General features: G+C 47.3%; 1 protein-coding gene across 4 annotated transcripts in view; it reads left to right on the forward strand.

Annotated features, from left to right (window-relative positions):
* The window catches only part of GALNS (galactosamine (N-acetyl)-6-sulfatase), a 78541-nt gene that overhangs the window by 22399 nt on the left and 30553 nt on the right, over window positions 1–25589 (forward strand). For all 4 annotated transcript variants that reach the window (XM_075939867.1, XM_075939868.1, XM_075939870.1 and 1 more), the window contains 7 exons: window positions 4425–4568; window positions 7190–7256; window positions 7373–7500; window positions 8334–8473; window positions 10810–10913; window positions 21186–21322; window positions 24666–24768. In XM_075939867.1, the coding sequence (XP_075795982.1) occupies window positions 4425–4568; window positions 7190–7256; window positions 7373–7500; window positions 8334–8473; window positions 10810–10913; window positions 21186–21322; window positions 24666–24768 (823 nt within the window). The remainder of the gene's footprint in view (window positions 1–4424; window positions 4569–7189; window positions 7257–7372; window positions 7501–8333; window positions 8474–10809; window positions 10914–21185; window positions 21323–24665; window positions 24769–25589) is intronic.

Raw genomic sequence — 25589 nt, forward strand, 5'->3', positions numbered from 1 at the left:
CTGGGCAGCCCTAGGTTCTCCCTGCCCCAGCCCTGGAGCCGCAGCCTGTAGGCAAAGGGCTGGTCCGGGCAGGGAAGAGACTGCTCTCCCTCTGCCTTTCCTTGCCCCAGCACTGCTGCAGTGCCGGTGAGTGCACTTGGGGACACAGGGATGTGGGGGCAGAAGGGGGGGTGAAGGAGGATGTGGGGGCAGGATGGGAGAGGGCATAGGGCGATGCAGGGGATCAGGCTGCGGGGCAGGAAGGGACGGGGCGGGGGGTCGCACTGAGGGGGATGGGGCAATGCAGGGGATCAGGCTGGGGGAGATCATGGGGCGGAGGGGAGTGAGGCTGGAGCAGAGGGAAGATGCGTTGGGGGGAGGATTCAATTTAACTTTGCAGAAGCTGCACTTTCCTCTACTCCCTCCCCCCCACCTTCTTTGCCTGCCTCCCTCCCTAACTAGCTATTTGGCTGCATTCTCACTCTCTCACCTTTTCTGCATTACTCCCCAAACCTCCTCCTGCTCCCAACTTCCCTCTCGTACCCCCACTCCCACCCTCTCCTGCCACCAAACTCCCTTCCAGGCCCTGCCCTCCTCGCACCATCCTGCATCCCTATCCCGCTTGCTGGCCGCCCTGTCCCACACGCCGAACCCCTCATTTTTGTTCCCACCCTAGAGCCTAAGGGGGTCCACAAAATCCACTAACTCTGGAACCCCAGAAAAGTAAATCTGGCCAAAAAGAAGGCTTGATCTTCAGTCCCCCCTGTTCCTTCCCCTCACCCCGTGGGGCTGGAGCGCCAGAAGAGTGAGGTGTCTCAGTTGAGGGCCACATCAGTGAGAGTTGGGGGTTTTTTGTAGGAGTTCTTTTGCTTCTCATTTGTGTGGTCCCCAAGTGATTTTTTTTGTGGGTCAGTGACTCCCAACCCAAAATTTCCCCACACCTGCCATAAATAAAGAAAACGTTGAAACCTTTTGTGTTGGACATAATATTTTACTTAATTTATCAAACTTCATTTTAAATAAACATGAGAAAGTTAAAACACTCAATCTGTTCAATAATTTAAAGTAAACCGTTTTCCCCAGCTGCAGCACTAGCAAAATGGCTCGGGCGTAATTATGTAATTCAGTGATTTTCCATTAGCAACTGGTGGTCTACAGAAAGGTTTGCATTGACTGACCCAGGTGCTCTCCGGGGCGTGCAGCGGAGAGACCCTCACCTCCAGCGAGCAGCATGGCCCAGGAGAGGAGGGTTAAATATTGGCACGCCACTTCCGTAAGGTTGGTGATACCTGTTGTGAATAGTTCTCTGAAAGCATCCACTCGCTGTGCAACAGCCATCAAAAAAGTGAACAGAATGTTGGAATTGTTAAGAAAGGGTAGAGACTAAGACAAAATATCGTATTGCCTCTATATAAATCTATGGTACTCCCACGTCTTGAGTACTGCGTGCAGATCTGGTTGCCCCATCTCAAAAAAGATAGCTTGGAATTGGAAAAAATACACCAAAGTGCAACAAAAAATATTAAGGATATGGAACAGCTTCTGTCTAAGGAGAGATTCATAAGACTGGAACTTTTCAGCTTGGAAAAAAGACTAAGAGGAGACATGATGGGAGTTTATTAAATCATGCCTAGTGTGGAGAAAGTAAATCAGGACGTGCTATTTACTCCTCCTAACACAAGCACGAGGGGTCACCAAATGAAATTAATAGGCAACAACTTTAAAACAAACCAAAGGAAATCTTCCTTCACCCACCGCACAGTCAGCCTGTAGAACTCTTTGCCAGAGGATGTTGTGAAGGCCAAGACTATAACAAGATTAAAAAAAGAATTAGATAAATTAACTGAAGTTAGGTTCATCTACAGCTGTTAGGCAGGATGGGTAGGGATGGTGTTCCCAGCCTCTGTTTGTTGGAGGCTGGGAATGAGCAACAGGGGAGAGATCATGTGAAGATTACCTGTTGTGTTCCCTCCCTCTGGGGCACCTGGCATTGGCCACTGTCGGCAGACAGGACACTGGGCCAGATGGAACTTTGGTCTGACCCAGTCTGGCCGTTCTTATGAACTTATTATGTGTTGTGCGATAAAAGTATTTCCCTTGCTCAGTTTTCAATTTGCTGACTTTGAGTTTCACTGACTTCCCTCAGTCTTGTGTATTGGGAGAGGGAGAACAGGAGCTTCTAATCTATCTTCTCTATCCCATTAGTTAGTTAGAGTATTTTTCTCGTATCCTTATTCATTGGCTTTCTTAAGCGATTCCACTTCTAATCTCTCTGCATACCAGATTTTCCATGTGAAGACAGCCATTGGTATTTTTGTTGGGGCCGGGGCGGGGAAATGCGCATGCACGCATAGATGTGAAACTAGGAAGCTTGTAGTTCTCATTTATACAGCCAGTGTGACCGGATCAGGAATCATGAGCCTAAATTAGTCTCTGTGGGTACGTCTAGACTACAGGCTTCTGTCGACAGATACTGTTGACAAAACTTCTGTCGACAAAGAACGTCTAGACTACATTGAGTTCTGTTGACAAAGTAAGCTGCTTTGTCGACATGGTAGTGTAGACGCAAAGGACAGTTTACATGCAATAACACCTTCTGTCGACAGAAACTCTGTCGACAGAAGGCGTTATGCCTCGTAAAATGAGGTTTACCAGCGTTGACAAAACTGCTGAGTTCTGTCGACGTTATGTCGACAGAACTCAGTGGTAGTGTGGACGCAGGTATAGTTTTGTTGACAAAAGTCCACTTTTGTCGACAAAACCCTGTAGTCTAGACACACCCGGTGTGATTCTGTTGACCTCATCAGGTTTATACAAGGAGCCCATTTAGTCCACTGTGTACCCGCATTGTCCCCAGATTTCAGAGGCAGTGCCAAAGAGAACAACAGAGCTAAAAGACAAAGACTTGCAAGGAAAGACTGAAGTGACCAATGCATACTCAGAAAAGTCGCCAGTTGAGACAGCGAGAATGGCCATTAGATAAATACTTCCACAGGTGGAGGAAGTGAGTTATTCACGGTCTCGGAAGGAAAAGAGCAGTAGCCAGACACTAAGGAAGGAAAGTTTAAATTACATCTCCAGGACAGCGCTGTTCACAGAAGCTGCTATGTGTGTGTTTTGCTTATAGATGTACACTAGCACAGCAATTCCCAACCGCCAGTCCAAGCGGGCTGTGGGCCACTTGCTGCCGGGCCGCCGTGGCTCTGGGGACCGCGGCTGGGGTGCACCGCTCCTGGCTCGGCTGTTGGGAGAGGCGTGTCCTGCCCTCCTCTCAGCCAACTAGCACTGAGCAGGGCTGGGTTCTCTTCCCCGCCGCAGAAGAGCACGTCACTAGAGCCTAGCACTGCAGCCTTAGAGCAGCGACCCAGGCAACAGCACTGAGCTGGTAGCTGGGAGTCAGCACAGGGCTAGGTTAGGAGGGTGGGGCAGGCTCTGGGGGCGGGGCTTGTACTGGGGAGCTCTGAGGGGTGGAGGGCTCTAAGAGGTGGGGGGTTTGGCACTGAGGCATCTAGGGTGGAGAGCTGGCACTGGGGGACTCTGGAGGCGGGGCTAGTAGTGGAGGGGCTATGAGGGCAGGGCTGGCTCTGGGGCGGTCGGGTGCAGTGGGGCTCTGGAAACAGGAGGCTGGCACTGGGGGTCTGGTGGTGGTAGGTTTTAAGTGTGGGGCTGGCCTTGAGGAATTTGGGATGGGGGGGTTGGCACTGGAGGGCTCTGAGGGTAGGAGCCTGGCACTGGAGGGGTTGGGTGCAGGGAACTCTGGAGTCAGTGGCTGATGCTGGGGAGGTAGAAGAGGGGTGGGGGTTCTAGGAATTAGGGCTGGTACTGGGCGGCTCTGGGGGCCGGGGCTTTTGGTGGACCAGTAACATTTCATTTGCGGAAGCTGCATACTGAATTTGGTAGTCCCAGCTCTTACCCTTTAGGAGGAGATCTTGAACAGACAGACAGGCTGTCTCAAATATATAGTAGATTCTAAAGGCCTTGTTCGAGTAAACAACAAAGCCCCTTTGCACCTCTCTGGCCACATAAAGATCTTTAAAGTGAATGTAAATGTAATTGTAAATTACATGCTCCTTGTGGCCCCTTTGCACTATTTACTAGTGTAAAAGAACCATGGTATAGATGAAACTCAACCTCTAAATTAATTATTCTGCATTTTTACTATGTGTTCTGGGCAGCTCTACCCAAGGCAACAGTATCACAGATGATCAACATGTTTAGAGAAAAGAGAATTTGAATGTTAACTTCATGGAGCTATTAGAACAGTGGCAAGGGTTTCAGTACGGTGTTCTGAATGCATGCTATGACTACGTCTGTGACTTATTTGGCTCTCTAGAGCACTACCACTAATTGCGGAAGTTTTCCTTCAGCCTCATTGAAAGATGTTTCTTTCTACACAGTTTTGGTCTGCAGTGAACTCCTGAACTGTTTGTGGCTTTTGTTCCTAGGCATCTGGGTCACAGACCCCAATTCCACCCCTTGAAACATGGATTTGATGAATGGTTTGGATCCCCTAACTGCCATTTTGGACCTTATGATAACAAAGCCACCCCAAACATCCCTGTGTATAGGGACCGGGAAATGATTGGCAGGTAATTCAGTTGTTTGCTCCACGGCTCATTTAAAAAAATACTTTAGAAGTTATCAGCAGCTTGTTTTCTTTGCTTTCCCTGCGGTCTTACTCAGCTGTCCTGTGGTCAACTGAAAGACAGTTGTTCAATCAGCAAGCTGTTTTCAGTTAGGAAAGGCAGGCAAATACTCCTGGATCAGACACAGCAGTATTGCCACGGCTTGCTTGGATGGGCAGCTCTCTCCAGACACCTTACGCCATGCCAAGAATGATTGGAAATAAGTGAAGGAAATGGCTCAGATAGCATCTGAAATGCACAACACAGTCTTCAGCACATGCTACAGAGCTGCCAAATGCAGTGACTTGGCAATCCTAGCGTGGCGAAAGTGGAGGAGGGACCCACTTAAGGGGATGTGTTTCCTCTGCCTCCCTACCCCCATTCTGTTTGCTCAGGACTTCTGTCTCTAGGCCGAGATGGCTGACACTGATCGGTGTAAAGCCCAAGTGACTGTTTACAAGGATGCTAAGCCCAACGCAGGGGGATTTCTCATATGAGAGAGTGCAAGAGGGTTTTGGCATCTGCGGGAGGTGGGTGTTAGGCTTAGAGCATTTGTCACTTGAAATAGGAGGATTTTTTTCTGCTGAGAGAGGAAGTCAAGATGGGGCACTTATCATTGGAGGGGGAGGTTTTTGAAAGCGGGTTCTTGACAGCTACAGGGATTCAAGAGCATTTGTATCTGAGCAATGCCTCCTCCATCTTCCAGCATCCTTTCCCAGATTTACCTGCTTAGTGAGAGAGATGCCCAGTCCTGTGGTTAAAGCACAGGACTAAGAAAGAAATGCCTGAGTTCTAAAGCCTGCCTCTCATATTGTGTCTCAGTTTTCCCACCTGTAAAGTGGGAACATTAACACTGCCCTACTTTCATGCAGTTGTTAATGTTTTTAAATGAAGATTACAAGCACTGTATCTGTCCTAAGTTTTAGTCTGAAGTCCTAAACTGTTCCCTGCTGGGATCCTGGCACCCTCATCGCAACCTCAAAAGATGAACTTACAGCCTCGCTGCGTCAGTGCTGGGCTTTTATCTGCCATCTTGCTTTCTAATGATCGACCAGTCTGGTGTTCCATGCAGCCTGAAAGGCTTCGAAGGCCAGCGCACTTAAGGAAGGAACCCCGCAGTGCCCAAAATTCCTGTGCATGCGAGAATGTTCACCTATTCAAACAGAGGGTATTGCACCCAGCATTTCTCACAGGCACTACAGCTAGCTTCCGGGGCAAATGTTGGCTGCCAGGGGTTATGGCAGACTAGAGAGCCAAGAACAAACTGCAGGTTGCCAAATTGTGCACCTGGACCACAAATAGGCCATTGCTGCTCTAAACTGTCTCCCAGAGATGCTTATCCAGCTGTGTCCTTCTTTTGGAAGGTGATTCCATTCCCTTACTGAAGACATTTTTCTTTCTCCTTCCTGTTTGTGCTAACGCTTTTTCTCTGTTTTCATCATGCCATCCCTCTGACCTTGCAGTCCTCATCTTCCTCGTCCATTGTGGAATACAGTGCCCTCAAAACGTTCTATACAGTGTCCCAAAACCTGCAGTGGTATAATTAACACTCAAAGCGCCAAACTTCCCATGTCAGGATCACTTAGGGCAGGGGTGGGGAACCTCAGCCCCAGGGGGACAGATGCGGCTCCCGGTTTGACTGGATCCAGCCCCCGAGGCTCGGGGCCTCCCCAGCATTGGGGAACCAGCGCTGGTTAAAGGACTTCAGGCTCCAGAACTGCAAATATGTGACCTTTCACAAACACTAAATTCCCTAAAATAGTTTATCAGGGATGGTCTAGACCGTACTGGGTCCTGCCATGAAGGCTGGGGACTGGACTCGATGACCTCTCGAGGTCCCTTCCAGTCCTAGTATTCTATGATTCTATGGTGCTCCAGTCCCCCCGCTGCCCCACTGTGGGGCCGGAGCACACACAATCTACCAGTCTGGGCCCCCCTAGGCTCTGGTATGCGAGGGAAATTTGGGGAGAGTCTTTCTCAGTCAGGTGTCCACGTCACTGAGGGGCTTGAGGGTTTGTTTTGGTTTTTTGCTTCTCAGTTGTGTGCAGCCCCTGACTGATTTTTCTGTGGGTCAGTTGCCTCCAACCCAAAAAAGGTTCCCCTCCCCTGATTTAGGGGGTTGAGTCTCACTGAGAAATGTTTACCTGCCATCTGAATGGTCCTGCATAAAGGGGAGCAGTCGTGTTCATGTTTTAAAGGGGCTGTTTCTATTTAAACATCTTAAGATTGATTCTGATTTTGAAACTGCAACATTGTATCAAATATTTGTCCTTAATTATTTAATCAGCTATTGTGCCCAGGTCTGTTTCCATCCGAAACCAATCATGGGATTTCATGGACACGCAAATCTGGCATATCTTCCCTAGCTTTGATCTCCTTACAGTACAATTTCACTGTTTTACAAACCATCCTGAGCTCCCTTTTCAGTTTCTGAAGAGAAATGGCTGCTTCCATCAGTTGCAAGTCTGCCCTTTTGTGGAGTAAAAATGACCTGCCTCTATAAGTAATGGGGAAGAACAGGCCTTTTGTTGTGTGTTCCACCAATATTGATTATTTGCCCCCCCTGGGTTCTACTTCATTTTAAGATATTATGAAGATTTCAAGATTGATCGGAAGACAGGGGAAGCAAACTTAACTCAGATCTACTTACAGGTATTCTGCATTTTGATACAACTTTATAACCCCCCATCCTTTGTTGTTACTTGTGGTTGAGAGTTTTAGGTGGCAGTGGATGAGTCTGTTACATTCATTTCTGTTGTCATTTACAGGAAGCTCTCGACTTTATTAGCAGGCAGCAAGCCCGCCAACAGCCATTCTTTCTCTACTGGGCTATTGATGCCACTCATGCTCCTGTTTATGCCTCCAAACATTTCTTGGGCACTAGCCAGAGAGGGTTGTAAGTCACCTTTTATTTGATTTATGCTGCCTACTGTGATGATAGAAAGCCATAGCGATATTTATTGGCGTGAAAGAACATAGATCATTTGTTAAATGTGTGTGTATGCTAATACACACGCTAACTCGCATGGAATTTCCTTTAGTTTTTTTTCCCAAAAAAGACTCCGTCTAGTTTGAGCTTTTAATATATTTGTTGTAAGCCAAAGTAAAGATTATGCCACACAAATGTGGGTGCAATCTAACCTCCCTGGCCGCCTGTGTGAGTAATGAAACACTGTTCTGTGGAATGGGTGCTTTGGCTAGTCTGTTGATATAGTTTGATTAGAGCCTGTTTTAAAAGCCTGTAAATCAGAACACCAAGCAGTCTCCACATCATGGAAAATGCAATTTACCATGGGGGAAGGGTAGCTGTAGAGATGTAATGGACCTAGCTTTTTATATCACAGCTATAAAGTAGCATCTATAAACAAAATACTTTATTGGCCTCAGCTCATGGCAAAAGTGGCCTCTGCTTACACCTGAAAGCCACATGGCTTCATTTATCTTAATTTCTGGTCTCTGTCCAAAAGTGGCTCGGATCTGAGCAAATTGGAGAGTCAGAGTATCCAGGAGAAGCTGCTTTCTGCAGATAAGAGAGAGAAGTGACAAAATTACACCGGCAAACTTTTAGTATGGTGCCTGACATGTAGGTGAATTATCTCCCTCTCGAGCACAAATATTTATTCAATATTCTAGTGTGCTTTAGTGGAGTGCTTTCTATTCTGTAATGCTGCCTTGTTTAAACCATTTCTCCTTTGCTGTCTTGCGTCTTTGGAATCTCTGCCGTCTCAGGTATGGGGATGCAGTGCGAGAAATTGATGACAGCATTGGGAAAATCCTGAAGTCCCTTCAGAACCTGGGCATCAGTGAGAACACGTTTGTGTTTTTCACATCTGATAATGGGGCTGCTCTTATTTCAGCACCTAAACAAGGTAAGAGGTTTTTAATGAACAGAGCTGGGCCTGAGCTGTGAAGTGTTGGGTTGGGTCCAGATCCAAACAATCTCACAGTTTGAAGATAAAGATATCTGAGTGTTTGGTTTCATCCCTTATAAGCTAAGAGAAGCCTCAAAGTTCAGGAGTGTTCAGAACTAGCGTTCTGCCCCCAGTCCATGCTTGTGTTAGTTGCTCACCAGGCACACTCCTATTTGGACAAGCCACCTATGCATTCTATACTGTGCCCTGTGTTAATAGGTATACAGGGAGTCCCCAACTTACGCGGATCCGACTTATGTTGGATCCGCACTTACGAACGGGGCTTTTCTCGCCCCGGAGCTCGTGGGCAGCGGGACCGCCCAGAGCGCAGCGGTCCCGCCACCGCGTCCTCCGGGGCGAGAAAAGCTGCTCCAGGTCTCCCTGGTGTGCTGGGGGGGACTCCCCAGCACAGTAGGGAGACCCGAGCAAAGCCGCACAGGCGGCGGGGTCCCCCGCCTCTGCGGCTTTGCTCCTGTCTCCCTGCTGAGCAAAGGAGCAAAGCCGCACGGGCAGCGGGGTCCCGCCGCCTATGCGGCTTTGCTCCAGGTCTCCCTGGTCTGCTGGGGGGGGGGGGGTGCACTAGTTGCGCCCCCCGCCCCCCAGGCAGACCAGGCTTTTGTTGTGGACGCCTGGGGTAGAGCAGCTGGGGTGCTGCCGGGTTGGCCCTGGGGGGACCTACCCGGCAGCGCCCCAGCTGTTCTGTCCCAGGCTCCAGATTCAGCCACTGTTGAAACTGATCAGTGGCTGATTCCAGGAAGCTGGGGGCAGAGCAACTCTGCCTCAGGCTTCCTGTAGTCAGCCCCTGGTCAGTTTCAGCAGCAGCACCTGAATCTGCGTGGGGTGGGCAGACTCCTCAGTTTCTTCAGCTGTAAGGCTGCATAAAAAGTGGGGGCCTGCCATGCAAACCAGCTGCTGTCTCTGAGCAGAGTTTTTCCAGGGAAATAAAATGTACCTTCACTTTTGTCATCGTCATGTCTATAGCCAATGAAACTCATATCTTAAAGGCACATGAGAGAGTCACATTTCAGGCTGCTGTGTTCCATAGAATCCTAGAAATGTAGGGCTGGAAGGAACTTCAAGAGGTTGTCTAGCACACCCACCTGGGCAGAGGCAGGACCAAGTTTGCCTAGACCAGGGGTTCCCAACTTTTTTTGGTCCCCGTAGCCTCTTGGCTTTTAGTAAACCTTCCCCATACTCCCTATTCAATATGAAAGGAAATAAATTCTAGACTCTAGAATCCACAACTTTTTTCACTAACACTACTACTTTTGGAATATTTCAATTAGGATAATCTAGTTATTTCCCAAATATTCCCCGTGCCCCCTAGACAAGCTTCTCATACCCCAGGTTGGGAACCCCTGGCCTAGACCATCCCTGTCAGGTGTTTTTCTAACCTATTCTTAAAAAACTCCAGTGATGCGATTTCTACAGCCTCCCTTGGTAACCTGTTGCAGTGTGTAACTATTCTTACAGATGGACAGTTTTTCCTAATATCTAACCTAACCTGCTGCAGGTGAAGCTCGTTATTTCTTGTCATGCCTTCAGTGGACATTGAGAACAGATGATCTTTCTCCTCTTTGTAATAGCCAGCAAGGGCTCCCCTTTGTCTTTTCCCAAGTTAAACATACACAGGGGTTTTTAACCTCTCCTCCTAGGTCAGGTTTTCTAAACCTTTTATCATTTTTGTTGCTCTCCTCTGGACTCTCTCCCGTTTGTTCAGGTCTTTCTAAAAATGTGGCACCCCGCACTGGACACAGTACTCCACTAAGGCAACACCAGTGCCAAGTAAAGCAAGACAGTGCCTATATCTTAGACACTACTCTTAATACATGAGTGGTTAAACACTGGAATAAATTACCTGGGGAGGTTGGAGAATCTCCATCCCTGGAGATATTTAAGAGCCCGTTAGGCAGACACCAGTTAGGGATGATATAGACAGGGCTTGGTCCTGCCGTGAGCGCAGGGGGCTGGACTTGATGATCTCTCAAGGCCCCTTCCCATTCTAATATTCTATAATTCTGTGATTCTATGCCAGAATGATATTGGCTTTTTTCACTTCTATCATGTAGTTGACTCATTCAAGTTGTGATCCATTTTTAGCTGCTTCACTAACATGCAACATTTAAGAGTCCTATAAATGAAAGAAGCTAGCCAAAAAGAAAGAACTCTTTTTTTTCATTTGATAGCACACTCTGTTTAGTCTACTAAGCAGTCAGTTTCTCCCCTGCTGAAAAGACCTTCACAAGCATCTCTTGGAAAAACACCTTAGTGTTTATCAATTTTCTTTCCTCTAGGAGGTAGCAATGGGCCTTTTCTGTGTGGTAAACAAACCACTTTTGAAGGTGGGATGAGGGAGCCAGCTATTGCCTGGTGGCCAGGACAGATCCCTGCAGGACACGTAAGTATCTGGCCTTAATTTTAGGCTTAATCCAATGCCATTTGAAGTCAATAGAAGGAGTCCCATTGGCTTCAGCAGTCTTTGGTTCAGGGCTTTTAGCACATTCTCAATGGAATCACTAGGTCCAAACCTGGGCTCCGATTAAGTAAAGAATTGATTGATGTGTATACAACAAGATCAGTTAATTATGTTATTGCAACATTATACTGTGAATATGCATGGTCACATTTTTATAAGCACTAAGGGGTTTGACTTCAGCCAGCAGATAACTTTTTGTTTTCCTGGTCTGCCTAACCCCTTCACCTCTGCTGGGTCATACTTCTGTCTCCCCAACGTTTTTACTGGACTGTCATTGTGATCAAATGGAATGCAGGGACATTCCTGTCCCTCTGTGTCCCGCTACAGAACGTGGTTCCTGAACACATTCTGCATGTCCTGTAGCATGGAGTGATTTAAACCCCACGCTCCTGGGTTTTGTGAGTTGATAGCTGTTTCGCTCAGGGAGGTCTGTGTACCAGAATGTTGCTGTTTCCTGCCTGCGCAGAGATTAAAATGTTGCTCATTCTAGAATAATCCTCAGGTGGCAATACCAACATGTGCAGGAGATTGTCCCAGTACTCATTAAAGAAAGATCTAAACAACTCTTCAGGAGGTAGGATTCCTGTTAAATAATGTGCATTCCCTACTCCTTTGTAGATAGCTTTTATTCAGAAAGAAGCGATATTCATCATCTTGACACTGTGCCCAAGATCACAAAATATTTATAAAACATTTTTCTAATTTACATTCCTTCTCAATGTTGTAAGTAAATCGGATAATTTATAGAGCATATTTAGAGGGCCACTTTCAGGTTTGGGCTAAAATTTGGAGCATGAGGGTCGTTAGAGCTTGTCATTTTTAAAAGCATTACAAAAGCTAACAGGAATGTTTTTATGATTCTTTAAAGTTTGAAATGAAAACAGTTTATTGTTTGAATTTCAATGTTCCCATGAAGTCCCTGCAAGTCAAGCATTAGTAACTTTGGACCAGTGCATGAGAACACGAAATTGAAACTATTTTGTTTTCTGTGTACAGATTGAGTCAAGTGCCAAAAGTAAATAACCATCATAAATGGGAACAGGTATATTAGTCTGAAAAAGTAACTCTAAGGTATAATTAGGAGCAAGTGCAAAGAAATGTTTTAGCAATAATAACAGTAATCTTGTACCTGCAGAATAGCTAGATGTTTCATGCAATAGTGAGAAATCTTTGCCACCGATCGGAGTCTGTGTGGTATTTTATGGTGAGTTGCTTCCTGTTTTAGAAACTGGCTGAAAGTTTAACCTAAATTTGTATGATCAACCATTTATGAATGGTTAACACATTGGCTCACACAAATGTGGGACCACATTGCCGTGAGTATACACATACAGGCCCCGGTTTGGCAAGCTACCCCTGTGTAGAAAAGCTCTTAAGGATAAGATTAACTTGAAGCACATACTTAAGTCTTCTGATTAGGTAAATCCTCAGCTGGTGCAAATTGTCCTGGCTCCATTGACAGCTCTGCCCCATTGACTTCAATAACATTTAAATATGCACTTGACTGTAGGCATATGATTCATTCCTTGCTACATTTGGCCACATTTCAGGAAACTGGTCACCAAATGGTTATGCATATAGACATCTCATCCTGAGAGACGTGTTCCTGCAAATCCCGTTGGGCTCAGATTGCTTTTCAAACCTATGGCCCGTACTGTGCTGCTTTTTTCTGTGTTGTGGATGTGCTAGTGTAACCCACACATCTGTTGTGTGTGTGGTGTTCTGTCCCGTCTAGTGTCACTGAGACCACTCAGAGAGAGAGAGAAATGAATCTTCTCTACAACTGGCTGGTAGCTCATACATTTAGCTCCAGAAGCTCACTCGCCTCCAACCAGGGTCTGTGGGTGTGACATTAGCCTGAGTGATATCTATAAATAAATACATAAACACAGATGTTAATAGGTCTTCTGTGCTAGGATTCTTGAAGTCAAGGCACCTGCAGTGTGATGCCCACAGCAGCACTGTCCACAGGTGAGAGGTACAGCATTGCTTAAGGTTTTTAGGCATTTGCCCTCTGGTATTAGAGCAGCCTGTATAGTTTTTATAATGCATAGTTATTTCGCAACAATTGCCTACTCTAGACAAGTGGGTGGAGAGCTTCTCTGACTGGTTTTTTAGGGGGGGAGGGGTTAACTCTTTTGCATCTCGTATGTTGAAGCTACAAAATAGCCCACGTTCCACTTAGTCTGAGTGGCTGCAAGAAATGTCTCTTTACTCTTAATCCTCAAAAGCGATAAAGAAAGAAGCTGAGGTCTTCTCTGCACCAGCAGAACGACTGCTAGGCAGTGGCGGTGCAAGCTGTTACCTTCCCAGCCCGACCTGGAAGGAAGAATGAGAGGTTAGTTCAGTGTTAGTGCCCATACAGATGTGACCAAGTAGCTATCAGATGGTGACAACTTTTGATTACTGTTGACCAAGGCAATGTTCAAAGCAGTAGCCTGCTGTTGAAAGTTTCCTTGTCTTGTTACCAGTGGCCTGAGCCGGTCAGCTGCTCAGCCCTGCCAAACTACTGGAGTTGACCCTGCCAAAGAATGACCGTGTCTCTTTGCTGATGGTCAGCAATTTGATAAATGCAGAGTGATGCACATTGGAACATATAATCCCAACTATATATACAAAATGGTGAGATCTAAATTAGCTGTTACCATTCAAGAAGGTAGCAAAATTTGCGGGTGATACCAAACTGCTCAAGGTAGTTAAGACCAAAGCAGACTGTGAAGATCTTTAGAGCAATCTCACAAAACTAGGTGACTGGGCAACAAAAAGACAAATGAATTTTAAAGTTGATAAATGCAGAGTAATGCACCTTGGAAAAAATCATCCCAACTATATACAGGCAGTCCCCGGGTTACGTACAAGATAGGGACTATAAGTTTGTTCTTAAGTTGAATTTGTATGCAAGTCGGAACTGGCTCCAGATTCAGCTGCTGCCACTGAAACTGACCAGGGGCTGACTACAGGAAGCCAGAGGCAGAGTTGCTCTGCCCCCAGCTTCCTGGAATCAGCCTGATCAGTTTCAACAGCTGCTGAATCTGGAGCCTGGGACAGAACAACTGGGGCGCTACCCGGTAGGTTCCCACAGGACCAACCCGGCAGCACCCCAGCTGCTCTACCCGAGGCGTCCCGCAACAAAAGCCTGGTCTGCTGGAGAGAGGGGGGGCGCACTAGCTGCGTTCCCTCCCCCCCCCCCCCCCGCCAGCAGACCAGGGAGACCCGAGCAAAGCCGCACAGGCGGAGGGACCCCGCCGCCCGTGTGGCTTTGCTCCTTTGCCCCCGAGCAAAGCTGCACAGGCGCCGGGATGCCGCCTGTGCGGCTTTGCTCCTGTCTCCCTGGTCTGCTGGGGGGGGGGTCCAGCAAAGCCGCTGGACCCCCCCAGAAGACCAGGGACACCCGAGCAAAGCCGCCGCCTGGGAGGCTTTGCTCGTTTGCCCGGGAGCAAAGCCGCCCAGGCAGCGGGACCCCCGCCGCCTGGGCGGCTTTGCTCCTGTCCCCCTGGTCTGCTGGGGGCGTCCAGCAAAGCCACTGGACCCTCCCCAGCAGACCAGGGGGACAGGAGCAAAGCCGCTCAGGCGGCGGGAGTCCCGCTGCCTGGGCGGCTTTGCTCCCGGGCAAACGAGCAAAGCCGCCCAGGCGGCGGCTTTGCTCGGGTGTCCCTGGTCTGCTGGGGGGGTCCAGCGGCTTTGCTGGACCCCCCCCAGCAGACCAGGGAGACCGGGAGAAGCTTTTCTCGCCCCGGAGGACACGGGTGGCGACCTGCCGCCTGTGAGCTCTGGGGCAAGAAAAGCCCCGTTCGTAAGTGTGGATCCGACATAAGTCGGATCCGCGTAAGTCGGGGACTGCCTGTATACAAAATGATGGGGACTAACCACTCGAGAGATCTTGGAGTCATTGTGGAGAGTTCTCTGAAAACATCCACTCAATGTGCAGCAGCAGTCAAAAAAGCAAACACAATGTTAGGAATCATTAAAAAAGGGATAGAGAATAAGACAGAGAATATCTTATTGCCACTATATAAATCCATGATACGCCCATATCTTGAATACTGCATACAAATGTGGTCACCTCATCTCAAAAAAGAGATCTTGGCATTGGAAAAAGTTCAGAAAAAGGACAACAAAAATTATTAGGGATTTGGAAGGGTGCCAGATGGAGGGAGATTAAAAAACCTGGGACTTTTCAGTTTAGAAAAGAGGAGACTAAGGGGGGATAGGACAGAGGTCTATAAAATCATGACAAATATGGAGAAAGTGAATAAGGAAAAGTTATTCACTTGTTCCCATAACAGAATAACTAGGGGCTGCCAAATAAAATTAATAGGTAGCGGGTTTGGAACAAGCAAAAGGAAGGTTTTCTTTGCGCAGTGCATAGTCAACCTGCAGAACTCCTTGCCAGAGGAGGTTGTGAAGACCACGACTCTAACAGGGTTCAAAAAAAGAACTAAATAAATTCATGGAGGGATGGGTCCATCAATACTTATTAGCCAGTATGGGCAGGAATGGTGTCCCTAGCCTCTGTTTGTCAGAGACTGGAACTGGATTACAAGGAGAGGGGTCACTTGATGATTTCCTGTTCTGTTCACTCCCTTTGGGGATCTGGCATTGGCCCCTGTTGGAAGACAGGCTCCTGAGCTAGATGGACCTTTGGTCTGACCCGGTATGGCCATTGTTATGTTCTTAAGAAAAGATCTTGGAGACATTGTGAATAGTTCCCTCAGGGTGCAGCATCAGTCAAAAAAGCAAACAATAGGAACCATTAAGAAAGGGATAGAGAATAAAACAGAAAACATCAAAGTGGCACTGTGTAAATCCATGTTAGGCCCACACCTTCAATACTGTGCGTAATACCCCATCTCAAAAACAATATGTTAGCATTGGAAAAGGGACAGAGAAGGGCAACAAAAGTGATGAAGAGTATAGAACAGCTTTTGTATGAGGAAAGAAAAAGATTTGTTCAGCTTGGAAGAGAGATGACTGTGAGGGATATGATAGAGGTCTCTAAAATCATGAGGGGTGTGGAGAAAGTCAGTAGAGAAATACTATTTACTTTTTTGTATAAACGTAAGAGGTATCACTCAATGAAATTAATAGGCAGCGTGTTTAAAACAAACAAAAGGAAGTGCTTCTTCACACAGTGCACACTTGGCTTGTGGAACTCTTTGCCAGGGATGTTGTGAAGACCAGAGCTCTATCAGAGTTCAAGAAAGAATTAGGTAAGGTCATGGAGGATAGATCCACCATTAGCCAATATGGTCAGGAATGCAGCCGCATGTTCTGAGTGTTCCTGCCCTCTGATTGCCAGAAGCCGGGAGTGGGCAAGAGCAGTGGTTGCCTGTTCTTTTCTTTCCCACTGAAGCACCTGGCATTGGCCACATTGGAAGACAGGGCACTGACCCAGTATGGTCTTTATGTTCTTATGCTGATGGTCTTACTGACTTGTAGCTTTTTTTATTTCAGTGGGCGTATTTCTTTATTTCATGCTAGAAGATTTATCTAGCATTGCTTTGGTTCTTCAGAGGGCTGTGGGGGGCTGTGGATATGGGTTTGCAGGAGTCAGGACAGGGGGTTGGAAGGTGTGGGGAGGCTCTGGGCGGGAGTTGGGGTGTTGCAGGAGTCAGGGCGGGAGGGGAGGGGTGCAGGAGTCAGGGCAGGGGGTTGGATGGTGTGTGGGGATGCTCCTGGGGAGCGTGGGGGCCATGTTGCCTGGCTGGCAGCATTGCTCCCCCAGGATGGTGGGGGCTGCGGTGCCCGGCTGGCAGCTGCTACCTGGGGCTGGCGCGCTTGTGTCCCCCCATGGTCATTCTGGAGTATAACTTTCCTTGCTTCCACTGCCCTCCCTTTCTGTTTGATGAGAAACAGTCGGATTCCAGGTACATCCCATTGCTTTAGCACAACCAAACCCGTAGCTTGTTTCAAGTTAGGAGAAGAGGAAATTTGGTGGTCCTAGCTCTCACCGTGTAGGAGGAGTTCTTGAACACACAGACTCACGGACAGACAGACACATCAACTCTCAAATATATAGTAGATAAAAAGGAATGTTGAGTAGAATTTATAAAGGAAATCAAGTGGACAATTCCAGTGGCATATGAGTAGAGTAATAGGCAAGGGCTGGTGGAAATGGGGTGCTATGACACAGGAGGCTGCTTCTGGTGTTGGCATGAAAATTCAGTTCCCTTTGGCCCCGTGTGTGGGTATGTTTATTCCCTCACAAGCACCCTTTTCCGTAGCTTCCTCCCCTGCTCCATTTTCCAGGTGAGTTCAGAACAAGTCATCATTTAAACATTCCCAGCATCACGCTTGCCTTCTGGAAGGATCCAGCTGAAAGAAATTCATATTCTGCTGGTATTTGAATCCTTCTCTCTTTCTGCGTGCCCCCTCCCCGGCCCTCCCCAGTTCCTGCTCCCTGAAGGAGAAAAGAACATATCAACCCAAAGACAGCACTGCAACCTTTTCTTCACTATCTCCCATGGGGCGCAAATTGAAATTGAATTAGACAGGGATATCAGGTCTGCTCGCTGTGATAACTGTAAAAGGATTTTATTTAAAAACACCCTGACATTTGTTCACCCAGTTTCAAATATTTAGCTTCCCTCCTTTCCTTTCCTAGCGGGGGCGACTTTATTAATTGTCGCCTTTGATTCAGAGTTAAAGCTTGAAAGCACTGATAACGGCAGTGGTGACGATTTCTTCCTGCAACGTGGCCCACAGCAAAAGGATTTCATTTTCTTAAAGACGTTATGTGTTCACTGAGATTTAAAAAAAAGCGGGGGGGGGGGGGGAAGCCCTTCTTACGTCCCTAATGCCAGCTGCTCCTCACTGATACGAGGAATATCTGATCTCGCACTCCTTTTATATATTATTTATTTTCTCTGGGCTGTTACTCTCTCTGGATTTTTATTTTTCTTTTCTTAAGGAAAAAAATGGAAGAGGCAACTAGAATGAGAGTGCTGTTGACAGGAGAAAATGGTAATTTAAAAAAAATCTCTGAAAATACTTCAAAGTTGGGATAAATATTAACCTTTTTTATTTTTTTTCTCCCTCTTTGCGGTGCTGCAGAGCACAGATAAATCCAAGTGGTTATGGCACTGGCGTTTAATTTCCTTAAGAAGTTTTCTCTGCTTCACGGAAGAATGTTGTCTGAGACCAGACATATAATTGGATGATTAAAGGGAGCCATCTACATCTGGTTATGTTTAATAAAGGCCGGTACAAGAAGTCAGTGGTAGCTCCGTAGGATTGTCACAATGCAGCGTATGAGAGGCACATGTCTCTGCTTGGCTGTTGGCTCTTGCTGTCTGTTAGCCAAAAGATGCAGGTGACTGGATTGAGTGGCGACATGGAAAGTGATTTTATTTTTTTGGATTTGCCTTATAAACCGTGAAAGGCCTAATTGCAAAAAGTCTTACACGCTAGCTGTCCCATTCATGCCTGCTGCAGGCACGTTAATAACTAGATCATGGGCCAAATAGCCCCTTTATTAGTCTCTCAAATCCTTTGCATGGCATTTCTCCAGCCTCACAATGCATGTGATGTGCAAAAGGTAAATAACGGAGCGAGAATCCGAGACGCTCTTGTGTGAAGTTGTCCACCTTTGTCAGGAATGGAGGTGATAGCTTCTTTGAAGGAGGATAACATTGTTATTATTTAACGTCTGTGCACTCTTCCCGTGTGCACAGCCTTTTGCAAAACACATGCAAGGCAGGAGCCAACGGGTATCCTACCCTGCAGCAGGGGGTTAGCCTCCCAGCCCTAGTGAACAGACTCATGCTAGCCCACTGAAGGGCATGGGTCTTAGAGTTGGGTTCCAACCAAAGCAGAAGTGACTGCACTGCTGTTTTCAGCCCCCATAGCATGAGAGCCTAGGTCAAATGCTCTGGGCTCTGAGACTTGCTGCTGTGAATTTTTTTTTCAGTGTAGGTGTATCCCAAGGGAGTAGCATGCAGACAGCAGAGTGTAAGGAGCAACATACTAGCACCCATCAGAACGGAGCCCATGGGGCCTTACCCTTCCCCACCCCACCTCAGTATGTGATGCCACCCTAGAGAATTTGTGTTCCTGTTTGAATCAGCAATACAAAGGCACATCCGTCATTCAAGGAACAGGGAGCGTGTGTGCAACCGTTGTGTATGCGCAGCAAGTTACTGTCCAGTTGGTGTCTGATTTACTAGTTGGGGTGGAAGGCAGTGGGAGGTTTGTAGGATTTGGTATGGTGTATGTGGGTTTGTTTGGGTTTGGATTTGTGTGGCTCTTCTGGTATCCGTTCCCATCCCTTCCTATGATTGGTGCTTTTCATTCAATTTCTCCTCTGTAGGGACAGGGGAAGCATTTCCCGTATCCTACTAATTAAGTATCGATGCAATGTGTATCAAGTCCACGATTAGTCGATAAGGGGCTGCTGCTTCTCGGCGGTTTAAATGTAGTAGGAGCTGGGTGAGCTGGCAACCTGGCTTCTGCTACATTTAAACTGCAGAGCCGCAGTGAGAGTAGGTCTGGGACCCGGCACGACCCGGGACTGCTTCAGTTCCAGCCTGCGCCAGGTCCTATGCTGTACCTCTCCCTTTTAAATTTAGCGAGAGTACCGGCTCCTGCTCCCCGCTTTCCCCCTTGCTGCCTCTGATATAGAGGCAGAAAGGGGGGAGGGAAATGAGGGTAGTCGACTATTTTACTACTTTTTTACATCCCTGTATCCTACCGCAGTGTTAAGTGCTTTGTGATGAATTCGAGTAGTTAAGAAATGAGGAAGTAACTGTAATCCAGCAGAGTGACATTGCAATGTTAAATGCTTAATCCACCCTACTAGTGCAAGCACGGCCTGTAGCCTGTTGCTTCTGGAAAGAGAAAAATACTGTAATTTTCAGAAATATCTTTTAATTCCCCACTTAAGTTCTTAGATGTTCTCTTTTTCAACCTATTGGCCATCCTAGCCACTTAGAACAAGAGGTTTAGAAAATCCGAGAAAGGTGTGTTCCCCTTAATAGGGCTGAAGACTCTAAAACAACTGTGCTGATGTGTTGTACTGTTCCTCTTATCAGAATTTGCTCTAGTATTTAAATGTCTTAATGTCAGCTTGGTAAATGGAGATCCATTACTTATTAGCAGGAAGATTTGTGGATAAGTCAGGCTTTGATGGTCAATGTTTTGACAGATATATTGGTGTCCTGGGTATTTAGAAGAATATGTGGATCTGCCCTGGATGGAGAAGAAAGAAAATGTTCTTTTCTCCACTATACGCATATTGCATTGCGTCTCCTGGCTCCTCATTTCAGAATTCGCAGTATGCCTGGGAAGGATCTGTTGTATTACATCTGGTACTGATTCATCTTAGCACGGCGGGCTCACGCTTTCTCACTCGACTTAAAATATCTGCCTCAACTCTGTGCCACGGTGGTTAATTTCCCAAGGCAGATGGTAGTATCCTAATGTAGGAGCATAGCACAGAAAGAGTGAGTGTGTGCGAGAGAGAGAGCGCGAATCAGTCAGAAGGTAATAGGCAAAAACAAAGATCGTGTGGGATGCTTGTTTTTAGAATAATTATTAAGACAGAAGGAATTATAAATACCTTATAAATTGCTATCAGTTAAAATAAAAACCTCTAAAAACTCCACTAGAGTAAAAAATGGTAGGTTTTCCTCCTTGATAAAAATACTCTAAAATAGTGCAGTTTCTCTATTCAGGAATTGCTGAAAACTGTTTGTAAATTATGTTATTGGTCCCTGAAGGTCACTCCTCATCCGCCCAGCTCTGTACTTCCTGGGAGCTCACCCCTGGCCTGCAGGGCTCTGGAAGGGGCCAATGAGTGGAATAAATCAAAGGAATTTTGTATACTTACTTTTTTCAATCTCAACATGAATACTATTGTGCCTGTGCAAACCAGGGGGAGGGGAGGCTAAGCATCCCAAAGTGACACTCCTGACTATGAATGAATGAGTGAAATAAAGGGGAAGATTAAAAAAACTCCTTGGAAAAACAACATGAAAGGAAGAAGGGTCTGGTTCAGCCCTCTAGATGCGAATAGGGACTTTGCATGTGACTCTGATGGGAGAAGGATCAAGCTCCAAGTGAGAAATGTTAAGAGATGCAAAAAAGGAATGGGGCCGAGAAAGCAGCCCTTTTGCGGCTGGGAAGCAGGCAGCCTCGTCTGCTTGAGTTTGTATGGGAAGTCTGTGCAAATGCTCTTTGTTGTCTTGTCGATTTCAGGTGAGTCATCAGCTGGGTAATGTGATGGATCTCTTCACCACCAGCCTTTCCCTGGCGGGACTGCAGCATCCCACAGACAGACAGGTTGACGGTATTGACCTTTTACCTGCCATCCGGCAGGGCAGGGTAATTGACAGGTTAGTTATGAGTGCAGAGCTCACAGCTCCTCCCTCATGCTTCTTGGACGGGCGTAGAACTCATTTGTTTATTTTAAAAATCCCTTTTTTTAAATTATGGTTACTTTTGCAACTGGCCCGGTGCCCTTTGTGTTCCGAATAGCTGAATCGGGGTGAGCAGTAGAGATTGACTTTCTGTGCTAATTACCTGCTGGAGCTAGCCAGGTGGGACTACTTGAAACTCAGCAAATTGCCATGAAATGGATTCCATGGGCATGTTCAAGTGTCAAAGGGTTAGCACAGATCCTGGAACAGCCTGCGGTCATGTTGGGGATAAATCCTGGGAACTCTAACCTGGCTAGGGAGAGGAGGTTTAATTATTTAGAGCTGTGTGGCAGCAAGACTATTTGGATCCTTCAGAGAACACTGCCGCTGCCTACAAAAGCATACAGGCCTTGACCCTGGAAAGGGACTTTGCTGAAAGCCCTCTTGCTCCTCTGGGTCTGCTTGTATGGCTCCTTTGTCAGGGCTGAGCTTGATTTGAAGAGCTGGGCTAATGGACAGCAGGGAGTGGGCTGTGTTAAAACAAGGCAAGATTAGACAATAGACATCCTTGACTTCCTTTCCGGGGCCATGTAGGGCAGGTGAGTGTTTCCAGGAGGAGAAGGAAGCAGCCTGACACAGCAGAGAGGGTGTCCCATAAATAGGGGAGAGCATGGAAGAAGGCCCAGGGACACTTGCAGGAGTCTTCTGTGTTCTCTTCAGTACTGACCTTGAACCTTAATTCAGTAACGCTGTGTTTGGACCCATTAGGGCAGAAAGCACCTGCATAGCAATGTAGGTGTTTCACCTGGGGTCGGATTGAGGGTGTTATGGGATCTGGGAAATGTCTGTGTACGGGGTTCTCCTTGTCCCCGAGTACCCCACTCCCGGTTTCCCTGCAACAAACCCACTTAGTCTGGTTAGTGTCTATAAGTTTATTACATTTAGGTTGCGCTATAGATGCGCCGGGGCGAACTATCCCCACCCGACTGAACGCCGACTGGTATGACGGCCCACTGGGGGGGGGAAAGGGGGTTCGGGCCCACCTCACTCCGAACCCCGACCCAGGGCCCAAAGGTTCGACCTAGGTCCGACCTAGCGAAGGGGGTCGAAAAACCCCTAAACTCCCCCGCTCTCCGGGTCCACTCCCCCGCCCTGGGCCGCTTCTTCCCCCGTGCTTCCTACTGGGTAGTCAGAGGACCCCGGGGTTATGCCTCACCCCAAGGCCTCCAAAGTCTCGGACCGGCTTGCCGCTCACCCCCTTCTCTGTTTGCCAGGGAGATCCCCCCTTTCGCTGGCCCGGCTCCTCCATTTAAATCCCCCGCCCGGATGACGTCCCCTCTGACGTCATCCCCCCGCGCCACTTCCGGGTCGCATGAGGGTGACATCCCGGGTGACGTCACTATGGCCGGCCCCTGACCGCACCGGTGTTGTCTCTCCGTCCTGCCGCCTGTTGCCGGCCCTGGCGCTCCCCACCTGAGACTTTCCGCGGCGTCCTGTGCCGCCCAGCCCCTGTCCTCCGGACACAACGGGGACCCCGGGGCTTCCGGAGGGGGCGGGTCTGACCCACCACAGTCTGCAACTAGTATAATTTCATTTCTTTAAGGTTGAAGAGGTTCTTTATTGACCCAAAGGTGGTTTTTTTCACCGCAGACGCTAATATTTTATTATTCTGCCACTTGCTCTACAATAATTGTCACTTGAATGCACAAGATGAACCAGGCCAGCTCTTCCAAAGCCAAAAGCTCCATTAATATATTTTCCAGTGGGCTAGGATTTAACATTCTTTTTGGATAAGAAAGCAGGAACAATAGAGATGTTTGGGGATGGAAAAGATTGTTTAAAAAAAACCCAGAAAACTTAACACAAAGACACCCCAACTAGAGAAAGTTCCTTGAGGAACAAATAATAAGGGTGGGGAAGAACAGGATGAGTCCTCTTCTTTTTACTGGTGTGAAAGAAGAGGGCCTAGTTTTGCGTCCTTGCAATCCCTCTCACCTCCGTCCCATTATCCCTTAGGAGTTCTTGGTGTGTACAAAATGGACCAAAGGGAATGAGCCCTGTGTGCTGACTGTGTTTTTCCCTTTGTTCGCAAGCTCCTCATAAATACAAGGAGTAGATGACCTCTCAAGGTCCCTTCCAGTCCTAGTATCCTAGTATTCTATGATTGTTTGTGCATGATAAAAACTATAGTTCATACTCAAAACATAAGGAATCTAAGATCACTCCTATGCCTCAGTCAGGGAGATTTTTCATCTTCTCCTACCATACAGTTATGGTTTTTGCGGTGGAACCGGAAGATTGGATAATTCTTCCGAAATAGGAATTCTGAGTCCAAACCAAAGCTCTAGACTCAGAACTGATGATGACCAACTTTTTGATATCGTGTCATCCACCTTTAACTATTGGAAAAAGCTGACCAGGTTGGAAGTCCTTGCATGAGGAATGCTGCCAACTCAGCCTGCCCTCTGTAGATGCTTCAGTTCTATAGCAATTGGGTGGTTTTGTTTTATCTTCCATTCCAAGAGCAATGGAGCATTTTGCCAGTGAACCCAAAAGGAAAAGGGGACCAGTACTGAGCTTCCCATAGGATTTTTTTGAAAGTGTGGCACAGACCATTAACTGGTCTGAATGGAATATATTTTCCAAATATATCCCCAGCGTGCTCCCTAAATTAAGAGCACCACGGTCATTTGACAAAGGTATCCTCCAGAATTACGTTAGGCCAGGTTAAAGGGAAGGCTTTTTGAGCCGTTGATGGGGATGGAAAATAAAGCACATTGGAGTGCTCGCGGCTGTGATTTGGGTGCATTCTGAAAGGACACTGGAAAGCAGAATGCATCTTCAATGCCATTTCCCTCTTCTCTGGCTAATCAGCCGGTGTGACAGAAACAGCTGGTCGTCTGGTGCTCTCTAGCTGTCCCCAGCCATAAACAGGAGACCAAGCATCAGATGTTCTGTGAATCCCCATCACACACCCCACTCTTCTGAGACATTTGGTGTTTAAATCGTCACGCTCTATGGAAAATTACAGGGTCTGATAGTTCAAGGATTAACAATCCCTGGCAGCCCAGTTGTATAATGTTTCATTCTTGCGCAATGTGAGCTCTCAACTTGATGAACACTTTAAAAAATGTTAATTGAAAACCTTGCAGCGGAGACGATTAGCAGGCAGCCTGTGCCTGACTGATAGCTGAATCGGAAGTCAGACTCCATTAAAGTGTTTGTCTCCCTTATCAGGGTGCCTGCTGAAGCGCTAGTGCGGGCACATTGCATTGCTCATGCAGCTGCACTTCCCCTCCCCCTTCTGCTTCCCCGGCAGGCCAATATTCTATTACCGTGGCAACGAGATGATGGCCGTGAGACGGGGGCTTTACAAGGCTCACTATTGGACCTGGAGCAACTCCTGGGAGCAGTTCAGCCAGGTAACCGAAAATAAACTAAACCCTTCCGCTTGTTTTCCCCACTCCCAGGGGCATCCAGTGACATTCTCCTCATGGTGGCGGGGGGGACCCCATTAAAGGGGCATTTGAAATCACCGGCATGTCACTGCGCTCCATTTTAAACCAGCCTTTTCCTGGAGACGTTGATGTGTAGTTACAGCTGGATGTGTAGAATAAAGTGAATGGAGGAAGGAAGCCTCCATAGATATGGCAGTGTTGTTCCAGGGCAATCACAGAAAACTTTCTCCGCTTGGGTTGTTTGGGGCTGTTGGAGGGTTTTTTAGCACTTACTAGACTCCAATGTTAAGCATCTTTTCTTGATTGAATTCTTAGCAAGCCTATCTGTCACTCCATTTGGAGTGTGACATTAAGTGGTTGGTGCGGATCCTGCGTCTGAATTGAATGCCCCCGATATAAATGAATATAAGGCTGCTTTGCTAAACAATGCAGGCAGAGGGAAGGAAGCACAGCTGTCAGCAGCTGACTGGGTAAAGAGTCGCTGAAAACAGAGCACACATGTTTAATCTCTTACAAAAGCGTGCACAAGCCTAAATCGTTCTAAGACTTAACACATTTTTGACCTCTCCTGGTTGATCACCCCTTTGTTATAAGTTATACGCTGTTGCTGGTTTTCTCATCTTGTGTTTTTCTTGTTCCAAACTTAGGTACTAAACTCTGGGGCATTTCACAAATGGCAGCATTACAATTGTGCCATGCTGATTCTGCCCTTAAAAGTGAAGTAAACGTGCTGTGGCACAGCTCTCGGCAATTTCAACAGCAGGCTGGTGGTACGGGGGACTGTT

Source organism: Pelodiscus sinensis, chromosome 12, assembly GCF_049634645.1.
Source record: "Pelodiscus sinensis isolate JC-2024 chromosome 12, ASM4963464v1, whole genome shotgun sequence".
Classification (NCBI taxonomy): domain Eukaryota; kingdom Metazoa; phylum Chordata; order Testudines; family Trionychidae; genus Pelodiscus; species Pelodiscus sinensis.